Here is a 14895-nt window from a genome sequence, read left to right as displayed (position 1 = left end):
GAGAGGGGACCAATCCTGAATGGTGGATATAGGATATTAATATAATATTGCCTATTTTTAATGGTTTTAAAGTTTTAATATTGTTGTATGCCGCTCAGAGACCGCTGGTAATGGTGCGGCTAAAAATATTGTAATTAATTAAATAAATAAATACAGCTGTCTCATTTGTGTGTTGTATTTTCTAACCATCACAGATTTAGCTTCTCTGGTGTTCTCAGGCCTTCTAACCATCACAGATTTAGCTTCTCTGGTGTTTCCTTCTGCCACCTCTTTCTCTTTTTCCCTCCTCAGCGACTAGCTTTTGTCATCTGCCCCATATTTTCATCTGAACTTTACAGGACTGATCTAGGCCCCATCCTCAAAATAGGTCCAGCACCCTAGATAGCTCATGTAAAGTTCGGATTAAAACCTGAAAAGGATCGACATCTCCCTACCGTGAAATTCCAGGCAAACCTTTAAGATCTAGGGCAGTGATTCTCAGCCTGGGATAACTCAGGTGTTCTTGGACTGCAACTCCCAAAAGCCTGGCCAGCACAGCTGGTGGTGAAGGCTTCTGGGAAATGCAGTCCGCAAACACCTGGGCTACCCCCCAGGTTGGGAACCACTGACCTAGGAAATGTTAAGACGTGAAAACAACTTTTGAGAAGGTCAGTCCACACTGCAGCGTGATCTTACCGTGGCCGGGTGGTTCACCACCCAGATATTATAACCGTGTTGGAGAGACGAGCCAAAGGAAGTGATCACTGCAACCATGACAAGAGGCTTGGTCAGCTGTGCCTATGGAGGGGGGGGGAACAGCAGACACTTAGGTGTGCAAGGCAGAGCATTAATCAATAACCACTTCTAATCAATTAACAGATTCACAGGCTTCTGTAAGAGAAGGGGTGTGGTCACTCTAGCCATCTCTGCAGATCAACCCTGGCGTCCAGAAGGAGAGAAAAGTTGTAGGACGTCAAGGCAGAAAAGCACTCGATGAAACAGAACAAGGGGAACGTCGTGTGGATGGTAGGGGAAAAAATACAGACAGCACCTCTGGAGGACGTGGTGCATTTAGGAAAGCAAACACCTTATCCACAAATGCTTTTGAGATGGCCAGTTTTTCTTTTGCCCTGGAGGAGATGGAACAAGCTGATCAAACCTACCCATTTGGGAGAAGTTTTCTTTTTCGTTTCCATTGACTTTGTCCTGCTCCGCTTGGCACTGACATTGGATCTGCGGGGTTCCAAAGAGGCTTGTACGACGAGCACTTGCGTGCGGCTCCCCGCAGGGCTCGGGAGGGACGAGCGGGGTTCTCGCTTTGCTACTCTGAGGTCTTTGGGGCTTCTTCCCACGCTGCTTGTGACTGACGTTTGGGGTTCCATCCTGGGTAACTCCAGTTCATGTGTACTGCTCCTCCTTGTACTAGTTGTCGATTTTGGGGGTTCGCTCTCTGTGGCCTCAGGCTCTTTTGTAGTGCTTTCCAGGGGACTCATCACTGGTTTTGGGAGCTCCCTCTCGGCCCCTTCCGGCTCTTCCCCAGTGCCTTTTATGGGACTAATGCTGGATCGGTGGTGCTCCCTCTTCGCTTCCCCCAGGTCCTCTGCGTCGTGGTCCATGGTGTTTGCACGGGGATCACGCAAGCACGCTCAACTGTAGGAAAGCATTTGGAGAATATTCAGTGTTCATGCCAGCAGAGTGTATGAGGCCAGGACTGAGCTTGCTGCTGTTGAACAAAAAAATAAGTCTTCTGGAAAGGCACAACTGGGTAAAAGACAGAAAAAGAAAGCTCATGTTTATTGCTTCAGGAAATCCAATCAGAGATAGTGCGGGAGAAAGAGCCTTAAACTTAGTTACAGAAACCCTGGAAGTTGGCTTCAGTGTGTTCAGATCTTCTCAGCTGCCATGGAGATACCAACACAAACAGGAAACCTACTAAACATCTCCATGCAACTCCCATGTGAGGTAAGAAAAATAATTGCTAGACCCTGTTATTATTTATATGATATGTTCCTCTGTGTGTTCAGGACTAGAAAAACCTTTACATTTTCAATGTACCCATTTAAAGAATTTCAGAATCTGGTCAGAAGGCAAAGCTGTGTTATCTCAGGATAATTGATTATTTCATCGATTGACTGATTATTTGAACAGGCCCAGAGCCTGCTAACTAGCTAGCATTTGCCTACATTTGGCCAAGTCTGTCTCCAGACATTTTGCTGCCCGAGGCAGAGTAGCCGGTGTCACTCCCCAAAGCTGAAATGCAACCATCTACCCAAAGCCAAGTTAAGCTATTTTGGCAAAGAATCTGGAAATCCTGTATTGTATTTCTGCCTTGAGAAGGGGGTTGGACTTGATGGCCTTGTAGGCCCCTTCCAACTCCACTTTTCTATGATTCTGTGAAATCCCACAAACATGTCTCTAATGAAATGAATTTAACAGTTTCATGACACCTCGAACCTGCAGCCTCTGGCCGCTTCCCCCACTCCATTCCGGCCCGGCATGCACCAAACACCTTGCAGAGAGGTGTAAAAATAAAGCGAACAAGCCCATAAACTTACCCCTGCTTTTTTGAGCTGGTGAGAAAGGAGGAAATTCCACCAAGCTTTGTTCTGTCTTGAAATAAAGGTTAGCGGGACAGTAAGAGCCAATCAGGGGATAGAGAGATTGGAAGGTTCTGAAAGAGAACTCTCTGACAGTTGGGAGACAATGCGATGCTCAATTTCTCGAAGAAAAGAGAAGGATCTTAGGAGCAGAGCTCCCCAATCATTAAAGTCAAGGGGATGAACTAGCAGTCAATAAAAATGGTGATGTATGATAAGCGTTGTAGAGCTGGATGGAGCACCCCGAGGATCGCCTTGACCTGCACCCTGGTATGGCAGGAACCCACATCTCAAACTTCCCTGTCCGATGGCCGTCTCGCCACTGTTTAAAAACATCTACTATTCTTTTAATGTCCAAAAAACCACTGCTCTCCCACTCTTTCTGAGAGCATCAGAATCAACCGACGGCATCAGATGTACAGATTTTTAAAATAAAAGTTCTCATGTTCTCGCTATTATTTGCCTCTCCAACGGTGGCTGAATGAGGGCCGTGGGATTTCACCCGTGGGGCGCAGGGAAATCTTCTAAGAGAAGAGTGGGAGATAGATATTTTTAAATGGGATCATATGGTTTAGGTACAGTGCTTCCCTACCTCGGCTCCCCAGATGTTCTTTGGACTACAACTCCCAGAAATCCTGGCCAGCCCAGCTCGTGGGGAAAGGCTTCTGGGAGTTTTTGTCCTAGAACATCTGGGGACCCAAGGGTTGAGAACTGCTAGTATAGAGGACATGGTTTCAGCACCCTGGAGAGCGCCTTCTGGACTTAATCCTAAAATTAATCCTCTCTGTGTGGTTTAATGCAACGTACAGTTTACCCCAGGTTTAAAACAGTTGCAGCTGTAAATTAACCCCAATAACTCTCACATTTCATGAAAAGTGTTGTGAACACACAACTCTGTGGACAGTTCTGTGCTCAGTCTGATGTCTCTAAAGGTGGAGCCGAAATCACCGATTGTCTGTTTAAAATCTCAAAGAGGGCCTTTCCTATTAATTCCATAAGTTCTTTACGATTGCATCAGTAAAAAGCCGAAGGAGCTGAAAAGTGCTTTTTAAAATAGTAATCAACAATAATAATTTTATTGAAACAATAAAAAAACAAAAGGTATTTAAAAACACTTCTATGTTACATAACATGAATTCCATTCATATTGACATACATTTCTCATACCCCCATTTCTCCATCTTCACCCTCAAAGCAAGTTCCACATTTTATTTTTCTTACAATTTTTTCCATCCCATTTCTCTCCAGAAACACATTGATTTGGGAGCTGAAAGGTGCTTGAATGAAAAAGGGTGGGAGAGGAGAGAAGGCCAGGGAAGAACTATCCCTAATGCATCAAAAAAAGAAGTCAGAAAAGTTACTTTTTTTTTCAGACTACAACAGCTAGAATATGAGCTATGCCATTCTGGAAACTTGTAGCTGTTTTTTTAAAAAAGGAACTCCCACATGCTCTGCGACCTCAAGGATGATCACCAAGGCTTTCTTGATGACCTTCAGCTCTATGAAGGTCTTCCGCTGCCCTTTTTAACTGTCTGAGGCCACCATGAGCTCCTTGATCAAGATCCTCCTAGCCGTCTGAAGGGCCACCAGGCGCTGGGTCTCCAGAAAAGTCTTGTTTCTTGTGTCTGGAATCATCTTGGAGAGATAGATAAAGCTGGCGACGCAGAGGGGCCAGAAGAACAGAAAGCTGTAGGGCTCAAGATAGGTCTAACAACAGGAATTAGAAAGGGAGGAGAGAGAGAGAGAGAGAGAGAGATGAATACCATCATGCAAACATGTATTTGTTTATCACACCCTATAGGGCATTTTCCACCTCTCCCCCAGGACATGGCTAGGAAACCTGGGCTCCCACCCCACAAAATATCATGGGGCCCTCTTCTACATCAAGATCCTGCAGGCTGACAATTTGCAGTCAAGAATCATGGCAACAGGACAGGCATGTGAATATTAAAGGCCATGGATCATATATAGCTCCCCCATGCTTTCTTCTTCTTCTTCTTCTTCACATCCTCACAGATCCCAGACTTGTGGGGGAGGAGAGAGCAAAAAGAAGTACAGTAAATGAATAAATCCACCAAAAATTGCATTTTTAAAAAGAAAAGAGGAAAAGAGAGAGAGAGAATAATGCCACTAGGAAATGCAATTCTCCATTTTTGTTATTATGCACCATTGAGCCCTCTGTGGTGGCCCTAATAGAGTTTTCAAAGTGTGTGGGGTCTGCAGAGAGCCGTTTCCTATCGCCACCCTGCAAACAGCTCCCAAGGAATTTGAACCCAGGTTTCCTGAGCCCTAGCTCAACATTCAACTCCCCTTTACCACACTGCTGGCCTCATTCTGCGGTGCTGGCAGCCTCTGGCTTGGGAGGCTCTCATGATTGAAAGCACAAGGGTCTAACCTGCTTTAAAAGTCAGCTTCAGAGAGGAAGTATACAGACCTGGCAGTGTTGGTTGGTTTAATTCAGTTTGGGCTTTTTAGCCGTGCAGGTGGGAATTTCCTGGACTATTCTAAATAGCTCACCTCTACATGCAGGTACACCACGGCAATCAGGAATCGGCAGAGCCAGTGTACGTATCCTGTAACCACGAAAGCTGAGGATCGGGACAACTGAAGGAACAGTTCTGATATCATCACATTGGCCACTGAATCTGGGTAGACAGCAAAAGAACCCGCTGTGTTTCATGCCCTTTGCACCAACCCGCCTGTGCCGCAGGGCTCAAAAACAACGCGTCACCTTTAACGCGTTAGCAATGGAACCGATCCTTTTGTGTTAAACAGATGAGATGCCGCTAATCTTTGAAAAACAACATTTTAAAAACCATTGAACAGTTACACCGGAAGGGTTTCTCTTCTGATGCAGCCTCTTTGTGCAAAAATAACCATTTTAAGGTTTAATGTCTCAAAACCATTTCCAAAAGCGGATCCACCAGAGGGACAGGAATGTTAATCTCATCCTCGGGCTGGCACAAGTCCACAAGCACGGAGATGGATTTATGATATGTTTATTTAAAATATTTTTAATCCCATCTTTCTCCTTAAAAAAGAACCCAAGGCGGCTTACATCATTAAAAGGGACGGTATGTAGAAGCTTTAAACAGTAGATATACAAATATTTTTTAAAGGATTAAGAAACAGAAACAAGAAACAGATTAGCAGTGAGTGGAACGGCTGTAATCGGGGTGGGTGGGGTGGGTGGGTTATGTGATCTTTGTAAGCAGCCCCAGTCAGCAATCTGGCTCCTGCAGTTTGGGCCCTCTGGAGTTTTCGAACAGTCTCCAAAGGCAGCCCCGCGTAGGGCGCGTTACAGTAGTCCAGCCAAGATATAACTAGGGCAATGTGTCACTGTGGCCAAATCAGACCTCTCAAGAAATGGCCGCATTTCCCATTAAATCAAATGCAACCCACTGCAAGGGGCTGTAGTTTTGAGGAGGGGGGGATCTGGCCCATCATTCCCTACTGGTTCTCCAGTTTTGATCTATTCTGTCTCTCCTCTGGAACTCCTGACCTCCTGAGTGCACTCACCTGGCCCAATGCACTGCCCAATCAGGAAGAGAGAGACAAAAGTTGCACTGAAGTAAGACAGCCATAAGACGGTTTTCTGTTGGAGAACAGCAATCACAATTCGCGTCAGGCTAACAGAGAACAACAGAAGCCCTAGTGGGGTAACTCAAGGCCATGAGAGCGACATGCAAGAACAAAGTGGATTTTTTTTTCAGGAAATGTCTCTAAATTGAGACCTAATATCCTACTCTCTCATCCCCTTGGAGCCGACCTGTCCATTGGGGTGCTGGTTCTTGTCTTCCATGGAGTGGGGGGGTTCCAGGTAGAAAATACATAGAAGTGGTTTACCATTCCTATCTTCCAGGGGCGCCCTGGGGACTGTGCAGCTTGCCCAAGGCCACCCAGGCTGGCTCTTCTCCCAGGAGGCCCCAAGGGGGAATCGAACTCCCAACCTCTGGCTCCACAGCCAGAGACCTCAACCATCGAGCTTTGGAAATCTGCAGCTTTTCCAATGACATTGGACTCCAGCTCCCATCAAGCTTGGATGGCAGAGGGAGGGGTGATGGGATCTGTGATCCAGCAATATCTGGAAAGCTGTGCTCTGCCAATTCTTGGAAGACTTTCCTGTGCAAAGACTGGAAGCGCTAACCTGAAGTTCGAGGGACATGGTAAGAAGGATGCAGGTTATGCTACAGATCCCAAAGCCGGTCAGAAGGAGATTCTTCAGCCCAAAAGATTCCACAACATACAACTAGAAAATACAAAAAAACAGCATTAGGGGAAGAAGAGGATGCTGCAGGCTAGTGGGGTACAATGAATACAGCCAAGGTGGACAACATTACTTTTTATTCTGCCTTGAGAGAGCCCTGGCATCAGTGGCTCTACCACCCTACTCAGGTTTTAATTTTTTTTAAGAAATAAATTTGGCCACTAGAGGGCACAAAGGAAAATTTTTCACCTTTAAAAAGATTTTTGTTTCAAAAAAGGAATATTTCCCCACCCCATCCAGATGTAGAAGATAGCATCTATCACACACTTAAAATGGAGGGGACACATGTTCTCAATCCAGGGTTAACCCAAGACATTTTGATTCCTAAGGCAGAAACGGCACCTCCCCATCAGAGGTCATGTCTTATGGCAATTAAGCAGACCCAGCAGTTTTGAAGGAATTTAGTTTTTGGTGGGAAAATGTTTAATTGTGAGAGAATTTTACCGCTAGTACGAGGGTGAACAAAAGGAGAATATAAATCGTCATGGTGATATATGGCACGATCGCTGCTCCGATGCGCGTCGACGTGAAGATTCTCTCCATATAATGTTGCGCCTGAAATGAGAACAGAGCCCTTACCTACCTTAGGATGGGAGGTGCCTCCTTCCACCCTAATGATATAGCCAGCCCTGGTGAAGGATCGTCACGTACTGCATTGATGCCGGAGAGCTGCTGGCCACCCATCAGGACGATGGCAGTGATGAGGTTCCACCGCTGGTCTTCGGACTGTAGGAACTTGAACACATCCATATCTTTCTCCGACTTCTCAGTGGCGTCTTCTTGACGAAGTTCCTCGATCTCTTCCTCCACATCATCTTGGCCTCTGAGCTTTTTTAAGGCTGAGTTTAACGGGAAGAAAGATCTGAATGGAAGGGGAAGAGGTTCCTACCCTACCTTCCTTCCCGCAAGCCCAAGGATGTCTGTGTTGTTTTCTCCTCTTAACTCACATAAAGGCAGACCCAAAGTGACTCTCTGATCCTTCAGGGTCATCCGCTCCGGATTTTGGTCTAATTCAGTGGTTTGGCAACCACTGAATTAGGACTTCCTCTGTTCTCATGCCAGGGAGTGCGTTAGACCTCTCTATAAGAGGAGTCTAATCCCTTTACCAAACTACATATCCCAGGATTCCGTAGGACAGAGGTACAGCAGTTAAACCCGGATCAAATTTCTGTAGCCATGCAAGTAGATACACTCTTCTTATTTATCTCAGTCTACCCATTTACAGTAATTGATAGGCTTAGTAACAGAATATTTATAAACATCCAAACGTTCTTGGGGAAAGAGATTATTTTGTTTTTATTAGAGTCAGGCACTACTACTTTGATAGAGTGCCCAATGGAACATAAAATATGAAAAGTTGAGCACCGTTGCACTACATGTGGTCTGTTTATGTGGAGGCAGGCTTTCTTCCTCTTCAATGTTTTTCCTACTTGTCATTATAAAAGAGGTATGTGCAATTCACTGATTCAATTTATCAGGGATCTTTATGTTCCACATTTACTCCCAAAAGCTCAAGCCAAAACATGTGAATCGCTTCCTCCCCATGTTATCACGACAACCCTATGAGGTGTGAGGTAGTCCAGAGAGAGGGGGGGAGAGAGAGAAGAAGGGAGAGCAGGGTGGCTCACAGCTTTCTATTCAATGTCATGTCTCATCGGGGGTACCAGAATCTAGATCCTTTACGAGTGCTCTAACTTTTGCACCATACTGCTTCTTTCCTCTTTTTTGTTTTTTTTACCCAGGGATTGCATTACCTTGCCGAGCCTTTTCTTCATCCTTCCGCTGAATCAGCAGATATCTTGGGCTTTCGGGGCAAAAGGGCAGGGCAATGATCTGAAACAATGCCGGCAATCCAACGAGGCTCAGTAGCATCGGCCAACCTGCGCAAGAGACAGAGGCAGGAACGGGGTCACCCCAAGCCCTTGCCCGCCTGAGGTGGGGCAAACAGCACACCTTCCGCAGAGCCATGATACAGGAGACCCAAGGCCAAGGAAGTTATTTGGGCAACAAAGAACCTCAGAAGCCCCTCTCTTTGTTTCCCTGGCAGTAAAAATGCAATTGTAAATGGGCTGCCCTTTTATTTTTTACAATCCACATGCCTAACGTTAGGGCCGGCCCTGGGCCTGAATCCCAATGAGACAAGTGATCTGATTCAGACCAAAGGTAGCCCATGGCAACGTTACCTTTTGGAGTCCCTAGGATTTGGGGAAGACTGAAGAGAACAGCCAGCAGGCCACCGAAAAGGATGAAGAGGTGGGCCACCATGCCGAGGGCTGCCCTCAGGTTTGTGGGGGCCAGTTCTGTGACGTACATGGGGACGACGCTGAAGGCAACACCTGGTCAAAGGGTAAATGCAAAAAAGAGTGTACAGTATATGTTGGAAGGGTGGGTGAACAAACAGGAACAAGGCATTCTTGGCAGAGTTCAAAAAGGAGAAACGTTGCTACTTTTGGGCTCCAACTCCCAGGAACCCCAAATTAGTAGAGCCAATGCCATGCCGGCTATAGGATTCTGGGAGATGTATCCCACAAAAGCAACATTTCCTGTGTCTGGTCGTTCAGGCTACCAGGTCGAATTCTCAGCAAACGGCTATATCTCTAGGCAGAGAGGCAAATTTCAGGTTAAGCTGCACTAGAAAGAGGAGACGGTTCCGTTTTATTCTATGCAGTAGCTTTTATTTTTTTGCCACCAAAGACAGGTGACTTTGATTTTGTGTGGGTGCTGAATCCAATCTAGGTTTTAGTTTGAGGTGTTAAACCTAACGGGGGTTTTATTCTGAAAAAGAGAAAGAGAGAGAAAGCTTCGTAGAAGCTGTCCATTGTACTGAATCTCCTTTAGCCACGTGGGAGAAAGGTTTCGAGGCTTCGCTAGGCCTAGCTCTGTTTAACTTCCTGTTCAGAATGAAAACTCCCAGATAGCACTGGGGCAGGAACAGGGAAGGTCTAGCAGTGCTAGGCCTAGCAAAGCCTCAAGGCCTTCTAGCTGAGGCCTTTTCTCCCAGGTGAACCACATGTAGGTGTCTGTTAATCAGGCAGAACACCCAGAATGGGGGATGATGGGGTTTGTAGTCTGAGAAATCCCAAAATCCCATCTTTAGCACATATACTATTATTCTGAATTTGTTACAGAAGAGTTTCTCCCTGTTGACATCCCTAAGTGGCCACCCCAAGTGACTTCACATGGGCTGTCCTTGGGGTTTGGGCCCTAAAGTCCCAGGAACGGGACGCTACTGGTGTCCATCCAGGAAGGTGCTGGTGACCAGGAGCAGGAAAGTCAGACAGACTGATTTACCTGTGCATGTTCCAATGATCAAGCGTGCAAAGATGATGAACTCGTGGGAACGCATGGCTGTGGAAGAGCCCATGAGGATGGCCGAGGTTATGGCCAAAACATTATTTGCCAGTAAAGCACCTTTCCTGCAAGGGGAAGGAATTTATTTATTTATTTATTTTATATCTCACCTATCTGGTCTTGCGACCACTCTAGGCAGCTTCCAAGCAAATAAAAAACAACGTATAACAAGATAAAAAAAGAAATTTAAATCAATAAACAGATTCTTCGAGATGGGAAAAATAAAAGAAGATAAATGAAGAAGGGAAAATTAAGTATTAACTGGAGGGAAGGCCTGCTTAAAAATCCAAGTTTTTAATTGGTTCTTAAAAATACCCAGCGACGGGGCTGCACGAATCTCTGGAGGGAGGTTGTTCCAGGGGCGAGGAGCCACTGCCGAGAAGGCCCAGTTTCTTGTTCATGAATACTCATGAAAATGGAAGAGACAGGGAGACAGGCGTGTGGGATGGAGACAAGCCAGCCTCTGAGATACCTACAGCTCTGACCTCCAACCAGAGGCCGGGTACTGCTCCTCAAACCTTGCCCCCCCACCAAGGCCCTTGCTTCACTTTGCAAAAGGGAAGAGCAGGCAGGTCATGCAGTCTTTAGGATGAGAACATCACCCCTGTCAGAAGGTCATCCTGCACCGCAGAGCCACTGCTCAGGCTGCGCAAACAGGGTGGAAAGCTTTACGAAGATGCTGGAAGGCTGCCAATCCACCCATCGGTCAATTCCGTGGTACCTGCCACAAGAGTCCGCCAGTGGCCCAACCAGCAGGGACCCCAAGAGGCCTCCGAGCGGGAAGAAGGAGACCGTCAGACCCCATTGGAACATCAGCAGGCTTGAGTCTATGCTGATCCCGTTTCGATAACGATAGGTCTCGTTGTAGAAGCTTTTCATGGCCTAGACGAGAAAAAGGCGCAGAATTACTGCCGGCCACGCTGATTTACAGGCGGTGAGAGGAGTCGTCCAGCCTCCCCCCCCGCAAAAAAAAAATCTGAGCCTAAGTTTTACCAAAAATAAACAAATTAATTCATAATGGACAGGCCCTCATACTTTCTCCTCTGAATAGCTTTATTATTTTGTACATTTAAAAAAAAAAAACCTCGACAAAAGCAAAACAAAAGTAACAAAGACAGGAAATACAGAATTTTCCTTGTGAGTAAAGGCGTGAGGAATGTATATATGTACGTATATATAAGGATATGTAGCTCTTCCCTCTTTATCCATGTATGTAGATGATCATCATACTTCAGACACGTGGTTGATCACAGAGAAGTTGTACCCATACTGGACAGATGATCCAAGGGCAGAAATCAACGTAGTCAGGAAAAGTGTTTTTGTCAGCTTCTATAAGGAAAAGCAGAAACACATTGTGATTTTCCATGGGCGGGATGAGACGTTGGACTAAAACAGGTGAGATAGCAGCTTTGCAATTAGAGGCGGAGCTGACTTAAGAAGTTAAAAAAAAAGAGTATGATTCTCCTCCAACATTTCTCCAAATCAATTGCCAGCTTTAGCTCTGCGCTGACCAGCACACAGTTCCTAAAAGATTACACACAGAAATTGAAAAAGGCATGGCTAGAAGGGCTTAGGGAGTCTGGTAAGCCCAAAAAAGTAATTCTGGGGGGCTGTGACAACCCCTGACAGATTGTGACTTTCAGTCAAACAGAGCCTTTCCCTTGATTTAGGACCAGACTGTACAAGCTGCCAGCTAGAAAGGCATGTTCCTTAAATGAAAAAGAATATATGTACTCAAAAACACAAGATTTTTACAGATTCACGAGCTGCCAGTTAACTTGCTTTTGTGGGATGATTAATTTCCCGGAGGTAAATAATGGGCATCACTTGCAAACTGATTGCATTGACATGCCAACTCTGAAGGAATGTGTTTCTGGAAGGATAATGTCTTATCACCTTCTAATTGCAAAGCTGGTGTCTCTTATAGTTTAGCCTACCCATGCTCAAAAATCCAGGCTTTTTATGATGAATCCAGATGGCAATTTTTAAAATGTATTTATTTATCTTACCATTAACGATCTGTTGAGAAAATAAAGACAGAATAACTGTCCATTGTCTTTTGATTGATACCGTCGGTCTGCTCTGTTTGGAAATGCCTTATGTCACATGGAAAAACTCACCCCTTCCTTGGGTATCGTTCTTCCCTCTGTATCCATGCGTCCTCAGAAGGCACCCAAAATTCAGCTCAGCTGTGGAGGGTGAAGGACCAAAACTTTGTCACTTCGTTAAGCGGACTTCTCCTTACAATATTCTTGAAAATACTATTTACTCTCCTTATTTTGACCATTGTATGTTAAAAATGTGATGTCAAACCATATTCTGCTGACTTTTATCTAGAATAAACCATTAGCAGAGCTTGGAAATAACTAGGCATAAAAATTAGTTTAGATTCCCAGAGAACAAACTATTTGCTTTTAACTTTAATGAATGGTTCACTTTTGAGGCGTGAAAGAATTTATATTTTAAAATGGACTTTCTATGGTTACTACTTTAAATGTTTTTAAAGTTTTAATATTGTTGTATGCCCTTCAGAGACCATTGGTAATGGTGCAGCTAAAATTTTTGCATAATGAACAACTAGTCACTTTTAGTTAGAGTGGTCTTTTAGAACAGATGGGTGGGGTATAAATCAAATAAATAAATAAATAAATAAATAAATAAATAAATAAATAAATAAATAAATAAATAAATAATTTAGTTACTTTTAAGAAAGTTGGCTTACTTTTTAACGTGCACTTACAATGGCTGCTGACTACTATAAATAACTAGCATATCTTCCCAATAATGAACAACGCATTTTATGAAATATAAAGAACTGGCACTTTAAAATGAGTGTCCCATGGTAACTATAAATATCTGGCTTATCAGCCCCACCTCCAACAATGCACAACTAGTTACCTGTAATTTTAGTAATGCTTTTGCTACTTTTGAATGATACAAAAGAGTTATCTTTTGCAAATATGTCTGCAACACTAAATAAAATTGCTCTTCTGATGGCCTCGGATCTATAAGAATAACTTTTTACTATCAAGCAGTAACTTTCTAAGTTCTGGATAAGTAATATATCTGGGGCTAAGTTTTCGGAGGTCCAACCTTCTTCTCAACTGAATAAGAGTTCAGTTGAAGACTTTTTTTTTCCTGTAATGAGTCTTGTGGTACTTTAAAGGTGAATATGCTCCAACGTGTTCACCCCTAAGTCCTGCCCCATCCATTCATTTAGCATAACTTCATTGAGCCCAGATTCTGTATATGGTAACAGGGTTGGTTGTGAGCTATCTTCACTCAAATCCAAAGCTGTTCATGAATGGGCAGTTAAGACCTGTTGACTTTACAAAATGCCCACTCCTGGCAGAGATCAGAATGGCTAAAACTGGTTTGTCGATATGGATCTATGCAGTGGACTTGCATTTCGGAGCCCTGGCTATGTGGACTCTCATGAGGACCAGTCCTTTTTTACCGCTACACTGAGGATAAATATGTTTGCACCGATTAACATGGCTAGCACTTGGAAAACATAGTTGATAAAAAAAACTGTAACACTAAAAATAGCGAAACGACAAACTAACCAGGGTTTCCGGAAGAGGTGAATAAGAGGCCAGTCAACGGACATCATATTTTTCTTTTAAGGTCAACTGAATTGGCGAGAGCCAATCAGGAGCAGGAAGATGGAGGATTCCAAGGGAAGCTTTGACAGTTGGGAAGTGAGGGGACCACCGTTCTGGACAGGTAGGCACACAGCCGGGAAAAGCTTCCTCTTTTAGACAAAAAAAAAAAAAAAGAATCCCAAAGACCAGGGCTGTTCTCTGTTGGGACTCAGGACACTTAGCCCCCAAAATATGATCCATTCAAGTTCCCGGGTACAGAACACGGATGGGTGCTTTGCACTCCTCCCTGTGGTTGCCGAATTACAACTCCCATCATCCTTTAGCACCACAGAGCGGGTGGAGAATGGGAGCTGCAGTTCGACAGTACTCGAAAGGCTGCACATCACGTTGGCCCATTGCAGGAAACCCCCCAAAAGAATTATGGGATGCTTCAGGACTAAGAACGTGTGTCTGAAGTCAGCAGTTGTAGATTGCACCCCCCCTCTTGAAGATAAAGGATTTCGGGTGCCATAAAAGGCTGACATTTCTGGAAGTTAAATTCCAAATTTGTTTTTTTAAAAGGACAAAGTATGTTCAGTCTCGCTGCTGTAACATCCTTTGCTGATTCTCCGCTGAACAACCCGGGGTTAAGATGAATGACCTCCAGGGTCCCTTCCCAATCGATGAGACCAGAGACGGCGCTCGGGGCATGCCTCTCCAGGACCTCGAAACTGACAGATACTGACAGAAGATGTATGCTGGATCAGACCCCTGAAAAGGCACAAATCCACAAACCCTTGATGGCAGTACTGTATCGTCAGAATCCCTGAGAGGCAGTGGAGTGCAGTGATCCTTGGTCTGGACCGAAGCGTGGGTGGATTGGGCTCTTCCACCTAAGAAGCCATGAAAGCCATTGGCTGACTGACAGAAATGTCCTTTTCCTTCAGTCCGGCCTGCTTTGCAGGGTTGCGCTGGTTTGAGGACAAGCTCTCGGGCTCTTTTTTTTTTTTTTAAAGGTGAGATATTAAAAGAATTTTAAAAAGCAAACCTTGGAGGGATCGCTTGTAATGACAGCAAAATTTGGGATCAGACCCCCTGAGAGATTATTGGAGAGAAG

General features: G+C 44.8%; 1 protein-coding gene across 2 annotated transcripts; it reads right to left on the bottom strand.

Moving 5' to 3' along the window:
* Positions 1-3618: 3618 nt before the first annotated feature.
* Positions 3619-14351, bottom strand: LOC110073122 (solute carrier family 2, facilitated glucose transporter member 7). 2 transcript variants are annotated; one of them, XM_078379229.1, is made up of 13 exons: positions 13761-14351; positions 12315-12383; positions 11425-11523; positions 10916-11076; positions 10135-10259; positions 9027-9179; positions 8598-8723; positions 7495-7682; positions 7288-7398; positions 6724-6825; positions 6096-6171; positions 5094-5221; positions 3619-4283 (listed from the first exon to the last, which is right to left on the bottom strand). In XM_078379229.1, the coding sequence occupies exons 2-13, from the start codon at positions 12348-12350 to the stop codon at positions 4101-4103; spliced, it is 1488 nt and encodes a 495-aa protein (XP_078235355.1). In that variant the 5' UTR covers positions 12351-12383; positions 13761-14351; the 3' UTR covers positions 3619-4100. The 2 variants fall into 2 exon arrangements, with proteins under 2 accessions (XP_078235355.1, XP_078235354.1); XM_078379228.1 differs by lacking the exon at positions 13761-14351 and having other exon boundaries at positions 12315-12656.
* Positions 14352-14895: the final 544 nt, after the last annotated feature.

The sequence above is a fragment of the Pogona vitticeps genome, chromosome 7 (genome assembly GCF_051106095.1).
Source record: "Pogona vitticeps strain Pit_001003342236 chromosome 7, PviZW2.1, whole genome shotgun sequence".
Lineage (NCBI taxonomy): Eukaryota > Metazoa > Chordata > Lepidosauria > Squamata > Agamidae > Pogona > Pogona vitticeps.
The sequence above is the reverse complement of the archived record's forward strand: the minus strand, read 5'-3'. Positions and strand labels throughout refer to the sequence as shown.